The 14,971-nt window shown below is 41.4% G+C and overlaps 1 protein-coding gene across 12 annotated transcripts in view; it reads left to right on the forward strand.

Annotated features, from left to right (window-relative positions):
* Nucleotides 1-14,971, forward strand: part of DMD (dystrophin) — a 2,135,104-nt gene that overhangs the window by 1,330,859 nt on the left and 789,274 nt on the right. For all 12 annotated transcript variants that reach the window (XM_075916549.2, XM_089775838.1, XM_075916586.2 and 9 more), the window contains one exon: nucleotides 14,707-14,882. In XM_075916549.2, coding sequence (XP_075772664.2) covers nucleotides 14,707-14,882 — 176 coding nt within the window. The remainder of the gene's footprint in view (nucleotides 1-14,706; nucleotides 14,883-14,971) is intronic.

Here is a 14,971-nt window from a genome sequence, read left to right on the forward strand (position 1 = left end):
AAACATAGTTTCACAGATGTGGTGACTCCAGGTATTACTCCTTGGGGTGTGGTGTGATAAACTAATGTTTAGTAGGATTATCACAGCATTAACAGGATAGTGTCATCAAGAAACAACAGATGTGTTAAATCTGTTTTCCTCAGTTTTTCCTTTTGTTCCAATTGGATAAAGTATCTTAAGTTATTTTCCTAAAGTATTTATTCTTTAAAAACTATATACTTTTGGCATATGTATAAATCAGTGGTGTTTATACTGAATTGGTAGAAGTTTTTGTCTAAATTATCATGTTATCAGAAGTTCACAAGGAGCAGTGCAGATATGCAGACCACTGGTAACCCACATATTGCTGGCCTAACCAAAGCTAGCAAGCAGTCTCAAAAATGTGTAGATTTGGCTCTAGGCAGCATCCATCAGAAGAATTTTTATGGCTGAAATTTATGTGTGTTTTTTTATGGCTGTTCTCCTTCTCTCAGAGGTAAACAAGAGTAATAGTAAAGAAAAGACATTGAAAACTAAAGTACAGGTAAAGACAAATTCATAAAGCATGAATGATTCAAGTGGAAATAGGAAATAAATAAACAGTAGGAAATAAATTTTTGGGTGGGGAGTAGAAAAAAAAGCATGCATGGAATTTAGTTTTCTAGTGTTAGACCTATACATTGTACCTTTCCTTTCTCTCTTGCTATAATGCTCTTTGCATTTTTTTAGTAATATCTGAAATCTCTAGCTGAGAACTTCCTCTTGATTTGGATTCTTTCTTAACTCAGTGACAAGAGCAACATATGATACTCAGACAGCATTTCCACCAATATTACTGAAACGTATTTCTAATTTTGTAACAGAAGACCTATATTTGTTTTTCATGCTTCAGTGTATTTCAGATTTTTCTTATACCTCACATGTAATGGGACCCAATAGTGTAGCTGATCAGTGTTGATAGGTAAACCTTTAGGTATTTGAAGACTCATTTTAGAAAAGTATCTCAATATCTAGGGGTATGTCTACACTACAAAGTTAATTCAAACTAACAGCTGTTAGTTCGAATTAACTTTATTAGGGGCTACACATACAAATCGCTAGTTCAAATTTCAATCGAACTAGCAGAGCGATTAAATCGAACTAGGTAAACCTCATTTTACGAGGAGTAACACCTAGTTCAAATTAAGTAGTTCGAATTAAGGGCTGTGTAGCCACTTAGTTCGAACTAGTTGGACGCTAGCCCTTACCAGGTTGCCCTGGTGGCCACTCTGGGCCAAACCAGGGAAACTCTTTTGCCCCCCTCCCGGCCCCGACCCCTTAAAGGGGCATGGTCTGGCTACAGTGCTTGTGCCAGTTGCAAGCCTGCCAGCACCCAGCCAGCAGACCCTGTACCTGGCACAGCATGAGCCAGTCACCCGCTGCCACCCAGCCCTCCGCCTCTTCCCCGGGTGCCCACCTGGTCTGGTGCGGAGATCGTGGACCTCATCGAGGTTTGGGGGGAGGCCTCCAACGTCCACGACTTCCGCACTAGGCACAGGAAAGTGGCCGTCTAGGGCAGGATAGCTGCCATCCTGGCCACCAAAGGCCACATGCAAACGCAGGAGCAGGTTTGCATGAAAATCAAGTTGGTCCAGTGAGACCCCCGACCCTGAGCCCTGAGCTTAGAACATAAGAACATAAAAACGGCCTTACTGGGTCAGACCAAAGGTCCATCTAGCCCAGTACCTGTCTGCTGACAGCGGCCAGCACCAAGTACCCCGGAGGGGATGGACCAAAGACAATGACCAAGCCATTTGTCTCATGCCATCCATCTCCAGCCTTCCACAGACAGAGGCCAGGGACACCATTCCTACCCCGTGGCTAATAGCACTCCATGGACCCAACTTCCATGAATTTATCTAACTTCTCTTTAAACTCTATTATAGTTCTACCCTTCACAGCCTCCAGAGGCATGGAGTTCCACAGATTGACTATGTGCTCTGTGAAGAAGAACTTTCGCTTATTAGTTTTAAACCTGCTGCCCATTCATTTAATTTGGTGTCCTCTAGTCCTTCTATTATGGGAACTAATGAAGAACTTTTCTTTATTCACCCTCTCCACACCACTCATGATTTTATATACCTCTATCATATCCGCACTCAGTTTCCTCTTTTCTAAGCTGAAAAGTCCCAGTCTCTTTAGCCTCTCTTCATATGGGGCCTGTTCCAAACCCTTAATCATTTTAGTTGCCCTTTTCTGAACCCTTTCCAAGGCCAAAATATCTTTTTTGAGGTAAGGAGACCACATCTGTACACAGTACTGAAGATATGGCATACCATAGTTTTATACTTCCCCTTCCTTCTTTCCCTGGCTTCCCCCTTCCAGCTCCCTCCTCCCAGGTTTCCCCCTCCCCTCGCACACCCTCTCTCTTCCCCTCTCCCACCTCCTTTTCCCGGTCTCCCCGGAGGATAATTCCGCCCCTCCTCCCCAGTTTTGTTCAATAAAAAGAGTTTGTATTTTTGAACGCACGTGTCCTTTATTTTTTACATCAGGAACGGGGTCTAGGGAGGGGTAAGTGGAAGGAGGTGAGGGAGGAATGGGGCATGAGCCTCCAATGGGGAGGACTGGGGTGGCTCTGCGGGCTCCTCGGGATGGAAGTTCTCCTGCAGGGCCTCCTGGATCCTGACAGCCCTCCAGATTCCCCCTTCCCCGGATGGCAGCCTGCGGCAAGTGCAGCCAGGCTGATGGCCAAGTGCTGTGATGTGCTGAGTGTGGGCACTCAGGGCACTCCAAGACAGGACTGCTTTGCTATCCCTCATCGAGTTAGACAAGCAAGCGGGGAACCCTGAGAACTGTCTGTCGGGGGTGGGGGTCGGGTCTCTTTAAGCACAGCCCTGAGGCAGCAGCTCCATGCCCTAAGTTCTAACCTGATGTCCTGCTGGCACTGGTTCCAGCCAGCCTTAACTTCGGTTCAGGGTCCACTCAATGTGAACATGCTAGTTCGAATTAGCAAAACGCTAATTCGAATTAGTTTTTAGGTCTAGATGCACTAATTCAAATTAGCTAATTTCAAATTAACTAATTCGAATTAAGTTAGTTAGAATTAGTTCTGTAGTGTAGACATACCCTAGGAGAAATAAGGGTGAAAATAACTCGAGAATTTATTTCCAAACTGAGCAAGAAATATCAGTGCACAGAAGATAACAAATATTAATAAAAAGGGTGTGATTAGCTGTACCTTTTTTTTTTTTCAAATCTTCACAAAACTTTAAGCCAAAATCACTGTTGATGTAGACACAACCCCATCAATCTCAAATACATTTTCTCCATTTACTGATTAAGTGAATTGGGGACTTTAGTTCTTTTCCCCTGTAATTTTGTAAAAGGCATGGTCATTCTCATGTTACAAAAATGTATTTACATATCCCTTGTAGATAAACAGATATTAATTGGTGGTCTGTGCATAGAAGGAGCTTCATATTAATATTATTCTGCTTTTATATTAGCATATTAAATTAACACTTATAAATATATATATAATATGTGAAAATCCTGCAATATATCAGTTTTAGCGATTATCTTAACCTAATATTGTTATTAAATTGCACTGTAGTGCTATTTCATTAACCACTATCTTATGCTTGCAAAACAACAACAAACATAGAAAACCAGCATGCTACATATTTGTTCTGTGTCATACTCTAGGTGAAAAATCTGCCAATGCAAAAAAAGAAAAAGATTCTTTATCTTGTAAAAATAATAACTTGAAAAATATTGGACTTGCTATATGACTTTTGTTTTCACTTTTTGTTTTGTTTTTGTTTTTTGTTATTGAGTAGGTCAGTGTCCTTACCACATTTCTTTCTAGAGATAGGTCAAAATTTTCATACAAAATTTTTTTCACCCCCAAAAAATATAGATCTGAGTTTACTGCAACATATTTGTGTTGAATTCACCATGTTGATTCAATTGGAGAAAAATTATGCACAATTAAAGTGTTTTATTTTACCATTTTCAATTCAATAAATCTTTTGAATTTATTTCAGTTTTATTTGTAAAAAGTTTTTAAAATCTTTAATGGGATGAAGTATTTAGCTTTGTAACAAAAAAACCCAACATTTAATTTGACCCAAAATGTGAGTATGGATGGATGGATTTATTTTCTAGTTTAATTGCCCAACTGAATAATCAGTTATTGGCACACCTTTGTTCCATCTCAATATCACTCTGTTGTTGTTGAGTGAAAGGATTCACTGGGAGATCCGTTGAGTTGTTGCTGAGGGCATAAGGATGTGTTTGCTCCAGACTGGGTGTAAAGATTTGAATCACAGCAATATGGGTCAGAACATTAGGGAACAATTTCTTTTCACTTTGTACATAAATAGATTTTTTTTAAATGAACTTTGTTCTAGAGATCTGAACAAAGGTTGCAACTTCAAGGATGACCCACTTTTCTCTTAGGGTGTGTCTAGACTATATGCCTCCGTCGACGGAGGCATGTAGATTAGCCAGATCGGAAGAGGGAAATGAAGCCGCGATTAAAATAATCGCGGCTTCATTTAAATTTAAATGGCTGCCCCGATCTGCCGATCAGCTGTTTGTCGGCAGATCGGGGCAGTCTGGACGCGATGCGCTGACAAAGAAGCCTTTCTTGATCGACACAGGTAAACCTGGTTTCACGAGGCATACCTGTGTCGATCAAGAAAGGCTTCTTTGTCGGCGCATCGCGTCCAGACTGCCCCGATCTGCCAACAAACAGCTGATCGGCAGATCGGGGCAGCCATTTAAATTTAAATGAAGCCGCGATTATTTTAATCGCGGCTTCATTTCCCTCTTCCGATCTGGCTAATCTACATGCCTCCGTCGACGGAGGCATGTAGTCTAGACACACCCATAGGCTCCTCAGCTCATCGTAACTTGAAGTGGAAATATTCTTTCACTATCACAGCACTTGAGGAAAAACATCTCTGGAAGACTTGTCATTGTTTATTTTGTGATACGATATTCAGTAGGTTAGAGGAAGTCTCTCATCATCACTGGAAAAAAACTCTCTCTCAGCTGTACATCTTCGGCACAACATGACAATTCTTCAAGCCCAACCTGGGACTATAATTTCCACTCCTGAGCTAGTTTTTTTTATCCACTTTTTCATAATAACAAGACTGTTGCATAATGTGGGTTCATTTGGCCAATTCCTAGCTATAGAACTAGCTGTGGAAATCACTTAATAGCTTCAAAGTACTAATTTGTGAGGGGAACTTCTAATTTAAAAGGCTGTTAAATGATGTTATTATAAGAGCTCAGTGGCATTATTTAAAGGCCTTCTTAATTAGCATTTTGCTTTACAATAATATTCAGTTTGTGAACAACAAGTGGTTATTACTCTCACTGACCTCCCATCTATTTCAGGAAAATGTGCTGCAAAATTCATTAGAATTCCTACTAAAATGCTTGGGAATTCAAGAAGCAGTATTTCTCTGTACAGGTTCAGGTTTATGTGATTTCAAGTGAACAACTGTGGCACATGTATTAAGGATTTTTTTAAAACGATGCCAGATTTCTCATATTCACTTGGAGCAAGCATATAAACAGCTACAATTGCTACTGGTTCTTATCTGAAAAATAAAATGACAACGGTGAGTCATCCTGCCATATATGTGCTGTGTGTTCTTCTCAAAACCATACAAGTTATTTGTGGAGCTTCTCCTATAGAAGACTCCCCTGATTCAAAGTTATAAGATTAAAACTTAATTCTCAAAGTGAAATACAGAGTATAACTTTAAAAAAATAGCCATTTTAAACCAGGTATTATTAAGATCAAGTTGCACTGAAAAGACCAGTCTTGTGGTACCAAAATATTATTTGGATTTAGGCAGGTTACATCATGGATGTTGCTATATTAGTAGTTGACATATTGATAGTCACAACCGCAAATTATTTTCCAGAAAATAATTGCCTGAGCTTGTATGAGCCACAGTTTCATTAACACACAGCCTTATTACTATTGAAAGAGGGTGAAAACAATCTCTGGTATCTAAAAGCACTTTTAAAAAAAATCAGTCTCAGCTCTTGCAATTTTTGTTGTGACGGTAGGTGTCTTAAAATCTTACAAGTTCAAAGTTTCACTTGTGTTAGAGCTCCAAATGTTCTCGCATCTGGCCAGGAAGAACTCTGAGCTTACAAGATTAGCATAGCTGGCCAGGACCCAATAGGAAAGAATGTTCCATTTTACAGATTTAACTCCCTTCTATTAAATATTACCAAAATATGAAATGGGGGCGGGGGTGGTAGCAGAGAAAACTAAAGTAAATGTTAGAACCAGAGGACAGTAATTTTTACATGCTGTCTGCTTAGACGTATGGGGCTGTTTGAGGGCTGAGAGAAGTCGGAGATTGGAATGTGGAGGGGGGGTGCAAAGGAAAAGGAATTACCCAACTTGAAGTAAGCTAAGGGAGAAAGAGTATCTCAAACATGGGATAAAATTAAGATGCTTGCATGATTTATTTCAAGGTTTAACAGAAGCTGCAAACACTGAAATTGGTGGTAATGGGAAAAATTGCAGACTTGCTATGTGAAGTAGTAGCTAAATGATCATTCTTAACACAGATATCTAAATAGCTCCCTGTTCAGAGTGAACTTACTTTCCTCCCCTGAAAACATTAGCCTGTCTCAAGTGGACACCCTCTAAAATATGAACACTGTAGACTAGATCATTGCACATTTACTGACACCTAAATCTATAAGGCTGTCACTGACTATTGTGTAACCATGTGGTGAATATGTATTATAGTTCTCCCTCTTTGCTGACCCTCTCAGAATGTGAGGCTTTACAACTAATAATTACAGTATGTTGGCTCTTTAGCTTAAGGTCATGTATTTAGCTCTTGTGGTTCCCTAGTTCAATATTGATGTGTTAGCTAAGAAAACAGCTGGTATAATTGCATACAGGTGGAGCATTTTGAAAACATAATTACCCCTTGTTTAGGGGGCTGCTCATTTGAAATACAAAAATATTTTTCTCTTTTACTTTTGACTATCTTCTTGGTAATGTGAGCTCATAAAATGAAACTGCCCAGAGCTTGTAATACTTTTAAGTATTTTGCCATTATGGATTTGTTCGGTATTGTCTCTAATAGCAGTATGCTCATAATGACTGTATTTAGTACTGATGGAGATGAGGTAAATGTACCAAACTGCTTCTGTGCACTGTTTTCAGATATCTAAATAACAAAACAACTTTATTTGAAGATGGGAACCTTAATTCTGTCTACATTTTTAATGTACTGTAGTCTGTAGGTTTGTCTCCAGAGGTGGATAGCTTGCCTACATATGTTTTCACCAACAGCAGATAACAGAATTTTTCTATGTAGCTGTTCCACTCAATCTTCAGTTGCCAGGTCTACTTTACTACTGTTTGCTTCTCTCTTGCTGATTGCTAGAATTAAACAAGGAGCTGTTGAAACATGTGTTTTAAAATATTTTGTATGTGTACATAGGCCAAGATTCTGATGGCCTTAGTCATGTTAAATCTGATATTATTCTGAAAGTAGTCATAGTGAAGTTAATGCAACAATGTGGGCTCGTCTACACTGGCCCCTTTTCCGGAAGGGGCATGTAAATTTCATGAGTCGTCGTAGGGAAATCCGCGGGGGATTTAAATATCCCCTGCGGCATTTAAATAAAAATGTCCGCCGCTTTTTTCCATCTTTTAAAAAAGCCGGAAAAGAGCGTCTAGACTGGCCCCGATCCTCCGGAAAAAGCGCCCTTTTCCGGAGGCTCTTATTCCTACTTTGAAGTAGGAATAAGAGTCTCCGGAAAAGGGCGCTTTTTCAAAGTAGGAATAAGAGCCTCCGGAAAAGGGCGCTTTTTCCGGTGGATCGGGGCCAGTCTAGACGCTCTTTTCCGGCTTTTTTAAAAGCTGGAAAAAAGTGGCGGACATTTTTATTTAAATGCCGCGGGGGATATTTAAATCCCCCACGGATTTCCCTACGACGACTCATGAAATTTACATGCCCCTTCCGGAAAAGGGGCCAGTGTAGACGAGCCCTGTGTGTAGTACTACTTTAAAGAGAGTAAGCAAAGGTGACACACGTACATGGAGGGATGGATGTCACATGCCTTCCCACCCCCTGATTTGTGGTTTGGCTTGTGGTAAGCAATCTCATACTGACTGAACATGCTCAGTAACACGACAGAAGTTGGGTGCCCTCACTCTGAGAGTAAGGATGAAAGAATCTAATTTATACTGAACATTTGCATTAGCATTCATGTGACTGAGGAAATTCCCAGCACTGAAGGAATAAGGAGCTCTCTGAACCTTGCATATTTTTTTCTGGTAATATATGAAAGGTACTTGGACTAGAAAATATGATTACAGTATTTTGTCTAAGAATGCAGCCTCTGAGCCACGTTAGAGTGAATCACAAAGTTTGAAAAAATGTACATGAATATAATTGAAACAGGTATGTCTCCACTGGTCAAATTCTTAACTGTGCCCACTGCCATAGTGCCTAAATAAAACACTTGAGTGTTCAGCAGAAAACAAAGTTCTGATCTAAAATTGAAGTGTAAGTACGTGAGTAAGAAAATAATTGCTTTTTAATCATTTTATCTTACAGTGTATTAATATTGTATTGATCTGACTCTAGCATCTGGGTTTTATATATACTGTATTTTAGTACAAAAGTTTTGTAATATGCATTAAAAATGAGAGAGTGTGGGAGATGTGTGTTTGTAGCAGGAAGATGGTGGTAACTTCAGGAAGATACAGGTTGATTGTCCAGAGTGTAAAATGAAAAGTAGGAGTAGACAGTGCAATGAACATAGAGATTGGGACGTTGGCCCTATCGATCAACATTTTTATTGGGCAAGACAGAGTGAGTAATTTCCTTTTTGGCTGCAGGGTGAGATACTGTTGTAAAAAAAAGGATCATGCTTTGGATAGGTACAGGAGCAGTTATAGTCTCTTCTGTTACTTTTCAATCACTTGCAACACTCTTTTTTTTTCCCTTCAGGTTTTGTCACTCAGCTCTTCTTTCTTTTCCTTTCAGTCTTTTCTACTCCTATGAGTTTGGTTCTCCATGATTTTCATTCTCCTCACCCCCTCGCTTTCCTAATAATGCCTTTCCCTATTCGTCTCCCATTCTTTTTCCCCTCTTTTTTTCCATGTTTTTCTATATTAAAGCCTTTACTTCTTTTTAAATATTCCGGCCACAGTTGGTGCTAGTCCACTGCTTTATGGACTCTTCCATAGGGCCTTCGATAGGCAGCACTTTTTTGACAGGAAGTACTGCTTTTTGAAGTGTCAGTTCAGCAAAACAGACTAATGAACTAGCATCAGCAAAGAAGAAACTGCAGAGAGGCTATTTTAAAACCAGCAGTCTTTTGAAGGTAGAAATGAACGGGAAAGAAGATAGGGCATTTGCAAGAATCACTATGGGCCCACTTTCCCATAAATAAAATTAAGGATATTGCTTGCAAAACCAGGATGACAGCACTGTTTACCATGCAACTTAAGGCTTCAAAGGTACTCTTGTTTGACACCTCTTCAAACTCTAAACTTTCAGATACTGCATTTGATTATAATGACCGTCCTCAGGCCAAGTTCTCAGAAATGAATGATGCTATAAAATTATTGCATCTGTCTTCAGAGTCTTTAAAACTGTGAATTTATGGTTGCTTCATATTCTGATATTTTTCTTGTCTCTGTCATACCATTTTCATATTTCAGTAGCTATGTTTCAGAGAAGTACTATGTAATAATGCATGTTTAGGAAGATCTTTACATTAGAAAAAATGTGTGATTCCTAAGTTCTGACTTATTTCTTTGACAGAAGACCCACAAATCAGCAATGAAAATAATATTTCAGAGGGTTTATGTGCAGAAAGCCTTCACCTATTTAAGATTATTCTAAGTTCTTGAGTGGCTGAAAGGTGGTGGTGTCAGGTAGTTGATATACAACCACCACAAGGAAGACTCCCTCTCACTGGAGGCAGGGGATGAGAAAGTGACTTGTGGTCCTGGATATCTAAAACTGTCACAGTGTCCAAATTACTCAGAGAGTAAAGTCCTCTGTTTTCCCATAAAGCTTTTACCACATGGACAGTGGCCATGAAAGCTTCCTGAGTGTTTGTATTTACTAAAGATACTACTATGGCACACATGTGCCACTGCAGCATTCAGTGTGGACACTAACTATTCCCATTGCTGTAGTTTATCCACCTCCCTAAAAGGTAGTAACTAAGTCAACAGAAACATTCTTCCATCGATCTAGTGCTGTCTACACAGAGATTTGCGTCATCTTAGTGCTGCTCAGAGCTGTGGATTTTTCAGACCCCTGAAACTGACTTAGTTTTCTAGGGTAAACCAGGCCTCGGGTTGTCCCACTGCTGTGCCTCATCCCTGTTCTAGATGCTCTACCTTGATACACCCACTGCCACTGCCACCCACACAGGCATGGCTTGATACCAGAGGAAAGAAAACTCTTAGCCCCTCTAGAGAAAGCACACACATATGTAGACCATCCTCATGGGTTCTTCTCCTTCCCGTGGATTCGAGAAGGGCTTTGTAGCTGGTCAGTTGGACAGAAAGGAGCAGAAAGTGCTCTGGGCTCATTGGTACCCTTACGCTCAAGTAAGGAAGGCTTATAAGCCCTTCTCCCAGCCAGGGACACCATTCTGTGCTGGGAAAAAGGAACTCCCTTTCCTTCACAGGGTTTAGAATGGGTTGGGTTGGTTTTTAGGACCTTGCTATAGGCATCATGCTACTTGCCCTTTGAGTACTAGGAAGGAATCTTTTCCATGTTTGCCCAGTTGGTTAGAACAGGAATTTTTTTTCACCTTTCTTTCAGCAGCCTCAGAACATGGGGATTGGGTTAGGTTGTAAAATTAACTTTATCCCAATTTGATAGGTGCCCAATTCAACAGGTACTTGATCAACAGGAGGTTTTCCCACTCACTAAAGGGTGACATATGTAATTGTTTGAAACAGAAGAACTGCAACAAAAACCAGAGAGAGAAATTCAGGAATGGGGAAATGGGTGTATGTTGGTCCAAAAGAGGATTTTCTAAGTTGTCAGGCTTTTGATACAAGACTACAGGCAGTCCCCGACTTACGCGGATCCGACTTATGTCATATCCGCACATACGAACGGGGCTTTCTCGACCCGGAGGTCGAGGTGGCGGATTGCTACCTGTGAGCTCCGGGGCGAGAAAGCCCCGTTCATAAGCTGCTCCGGTGCCCCTGGTCTGCTGGAGACGGTCTCCAGCAGACCAGAGGTACTGGGCGGGTTCCTGCGCTTCTGAGGCTTTGCCAGAGCAAAGCCTCAGAAGCGCGGGGAACCGCTGCTGCTACTGCTTCAGTCCGGGTGCCTGTGGTCTGCTGGGGACCGTCCCCAGCAGACCACAGGCATCGGGACTGAAGTGGCAGCAGCGGCGGTTCCCCGCGCCTCTGAGGCTTTGCTCTGGCAAAGCCTCAGAGGCGCGGGACCCCCTCGCAGCTGCGGCTTCAGTCCGGGTGCCTGTGGTCTGCTGGGGACCGTCCCCAGCAGACCACAGGCACCGGGACTGAAGTGGCAGCAGCGGCGGTTCCCCGCGCCTCTGAGGCTTTGCTCTGGCACAGCCTCAGAGGCGCGGGACCCCCCCGCGGCTGCGGCTTCAGTCCGGGTGCCTGTGGTCTGCTGGGGACCGTCCCCAGCAGACCACAGGCACCGGGACTGAAGCTGCAGCCGCGGCAGGGTCCCGCGCCTCTGAGGCTTTGCCAGAGCAAAGCCTCAGAGGCGCGGCACCCTGCTGCCACTGCGGCTCTGCTCCCCATGTCCCTGGTCTGCTGGGGGGGGGGGGCGCAGCTAGTTTTCCCCCCCCCCCCCAGCAGACCAGGCTTTTGTTTTGGACCCTGGGGCAGAGCAGCTGGGGCGCTGCCGATTGGTCCTGCAGCGCCGCTCTGGGCACTACTGGACCAACCTGGCAGCACCCCAGATGCTCTGCCCCAGGTCCTGATTCAGCCGCTGCTGGTCAGTTTCAGCAGTGGCTGAATCAGGATGCCTGGGGCAGAGCAGATGGGGTGCTGCTGGGTTGGTCCAGTAGCACCGAGGAGCGGCGCTACTGGAGCAACCCAGCAGCACCCCAACTGCTCTTCCTCAGGCGTCCCCAAGTCAGCTTCTGCTGAAACTGACCAGCGCTGACTACAGGAAGCCCGAGGCAGAGTTGCTCTGCCCCGGGCTTCCTGGAATCAGCTGCTGATCAGTTTCAGCAGCAGCTGACTTGGGGACGCCTGGGGTTCTTAAGTTGATTCTGTATGTAAGTCAGAACTGGCAGTCAGTTTGAGCAGCGGCTGAATCTGGACGCCAGTTCCGACTTACATACAGATTCAACTTAAGAACAAACCTACAGTCCCTATCTTGTACGTAACCCAGGGACTGCCTGTATATAAATATTCAGCATTTTAAACAGAAATAGAGTGGAATCCCATTATACAAATGAATTGGGGATGAAGGACTTTGTGCAACACAGAAATTATTAAATTGAACACTTCAGTATTATTTTATGTATTGTGCTTATATTGCAGTATTGTGCAGTGAATCACTTTCTTCTTGTCCTTCAAACCAAACAGCAAAGCAATTTCTAGTACATTGAAGGCAATGGAATGTGAAGAGATGTTGACTTGTTCCTCATCAACATCACTGTTGTTATATAGGTGTTTTTCCCTCTCCTGCCAAGAGCAGTATTTCATACAATTAACGTCACAAAGTTTGGGTTCTCCTGTACAATGTTTTGAACCTGGTCACTACTATTTTGTAGAGATTGGGCACCACATAACAAAACAAACAAACAAACTAAAAGAGGTAAAGTGCAAAGCAAGTTCCTTCTTACTGTTTGTGTTTATTTTAACAATAAAAAGTTTAACATCTCCATTATACACTTACATGCTGTCAAGGCTGTTCTGCACTCTGAGTGGAGAAGGTGGGGGCTTGTAAGAGACCTTAAAAATACCTTACCTCTGTAGGCTTCTGCTTAAAAGCTCCTCAAGGTCACAAATTCCTTGGATTTGGGAGATAGGCTGCCCCCACCAAGTGAAACAAAAACTGCTTTCTTCTTGAACCCAGGAAGAAAGCACTTTGCCTTCTTCCAGAGGGGCATCCTCAAACTCTTTTACTACAAAAGAGCTTGAGGGGAAAAAGAGAAAACAAAATGCAGTCACTGATAGCTGACCTCTTAGTCCTAGGCATACATACACAGATCTCCTGCTACCTTTCAGGACACAAGAATCAAATCATAGCCTTAAAAAGGTGATTTTATTAACAAAACAAAAAAGAAGATGTGGAAGACCTGCCTCCACAAAGGTAACACATACTAGGTTTCTAGGTGTTATAATGCAATTGAGAAAAGAACAGATTAAAACACAGAGAATTGTATCTCTGGGATTCATCTTAATTACAGTGCATGGGGGCAAGGCACATGGACTCAGCACGGAGGAGTTTAACCAAACAACAAAAGAAAGAAAATAACCTGATCTTGTCTAAATAGATATTCACTAGCTACTCTCACATTCATGCTTCAAGGTCCAGTCCATACCCAGTATTCTTTATAGGCATGGTAGTTCTTCCTGGTTTAATTCATCTTGTTCCCCCAGCTCATACATTAAAACTCACAGCAAGCAGATATATCTTCCTATTCAAATCTCAACACCTTCTCCCATTGGCTTTCCTGGCTCCCTGACAACATCCCCTAGCTATCTGAGTTTAACCTTTTAGTCACCAAATGCACTCCTCTTATCCATCACACATGCTTATACATTTTGAGAATCATTCAAGGAGAAGAAAAGTCAATCTTGTTCCATTGTTAAATAAAAATGTCAGATTCATTTGATGTTTTTGCTGATTAAAAACTTATATTCCCTAAATATAAATGGTTCTAATTGTCCTTTTTCAAATCTATATTTTTTCAAGTTTACTAGCTGTGTGAATGTGGAAGGTTGTTACATGTCAGGACTCTGATTACTAATGATTAATTAAGATAACAAGTAGAATACTGGGATTCTAGTAATGAAAGATATATAGGACATTGAATTGAGTGTCTTTAGTGAAGAATAACATATTGTCCATCAGCACTGTTTTGGTTTTATTTTTAGTAGTTCTGCATTTCATTGTATATAGACAAAAGTAAGGATTTTATCAGGAGTATATTTTTTCTAAGATGTATAGAGTAGTTGATTATCAAGCCTCTCACAAATAGGAGTGGATGTATTCCATAGAAGGATTCGGAAAAGTACTTCAGAGGTATAAATAAGCAGTCTGCTTGTTTCTGTCAATGTTTCTTGTCACTACTTTTATTGACGGTTAATACAAAACCAAAATACTGTGTTTGATTTCACATTTTCCAACACTTTGTGTGCTACTAGACACGGTGCATCTCTGTAGGGGAACAACTGAATTTGCTCAAGAGGATTTCCCGCTAATTGATCTGTAGATTAAAACATTCTCTAACAGACTAGAACACTCAAAGAAAAAAAAAGAGGAAGAATCTGAGCTGAAAAGGTGCTTGTTACAAAAACATAAAAGCTTCCTTTCTCTCTTACTGCCTTTTGGATGTATACATTTGGGATTCAGAGTACAGAAAAACTTTCCCACAGAGCTCTTTCTACTAGATTTATAGTTGGTAAATCATTTTTGATTCATGCTTGAATAAAAGGATTTTTATCAGGAATGTATTTTCATTTTTGACATTTAAAAAAATATATATATTTTACAGGAGCTGCAGGATGGCATTGGACAACAGCAGACTGTTATCAGAACATTAAATATAACCAGTGAGGATATTATTGAGCAGTCATCAACAGCAGATGCTAACGTACTAAAGGAAAAGCTGGGTAGCCTGAATTTTCGGTGGCAGGAAGTCTGCAGGCAGCTGGCAGAAAGAAGAAAGAGGTAGGTTATGAGAGAACATGGATATTCTGAAATCATTTCTGGTTATTTCAGATTTTCTTGTAACAAAGACACTTAAGGGAACCCGTTGG

The sequence above is a fragment of the Pelodiscus sinensis genome, chromosome 1 (genome assembly GCF_052426305.1).
Source record: "Pelodiscus sinensis isolate ZL-2025 chromosome 1, ASM5242630v1, whole genome shotgun sequence".
Taxonomy (NCBI): Eukaryota; Metazoa; Chordata; order Testudines; family Trionychidae; genus Pelodiscus; species Pelodiscus sinensis.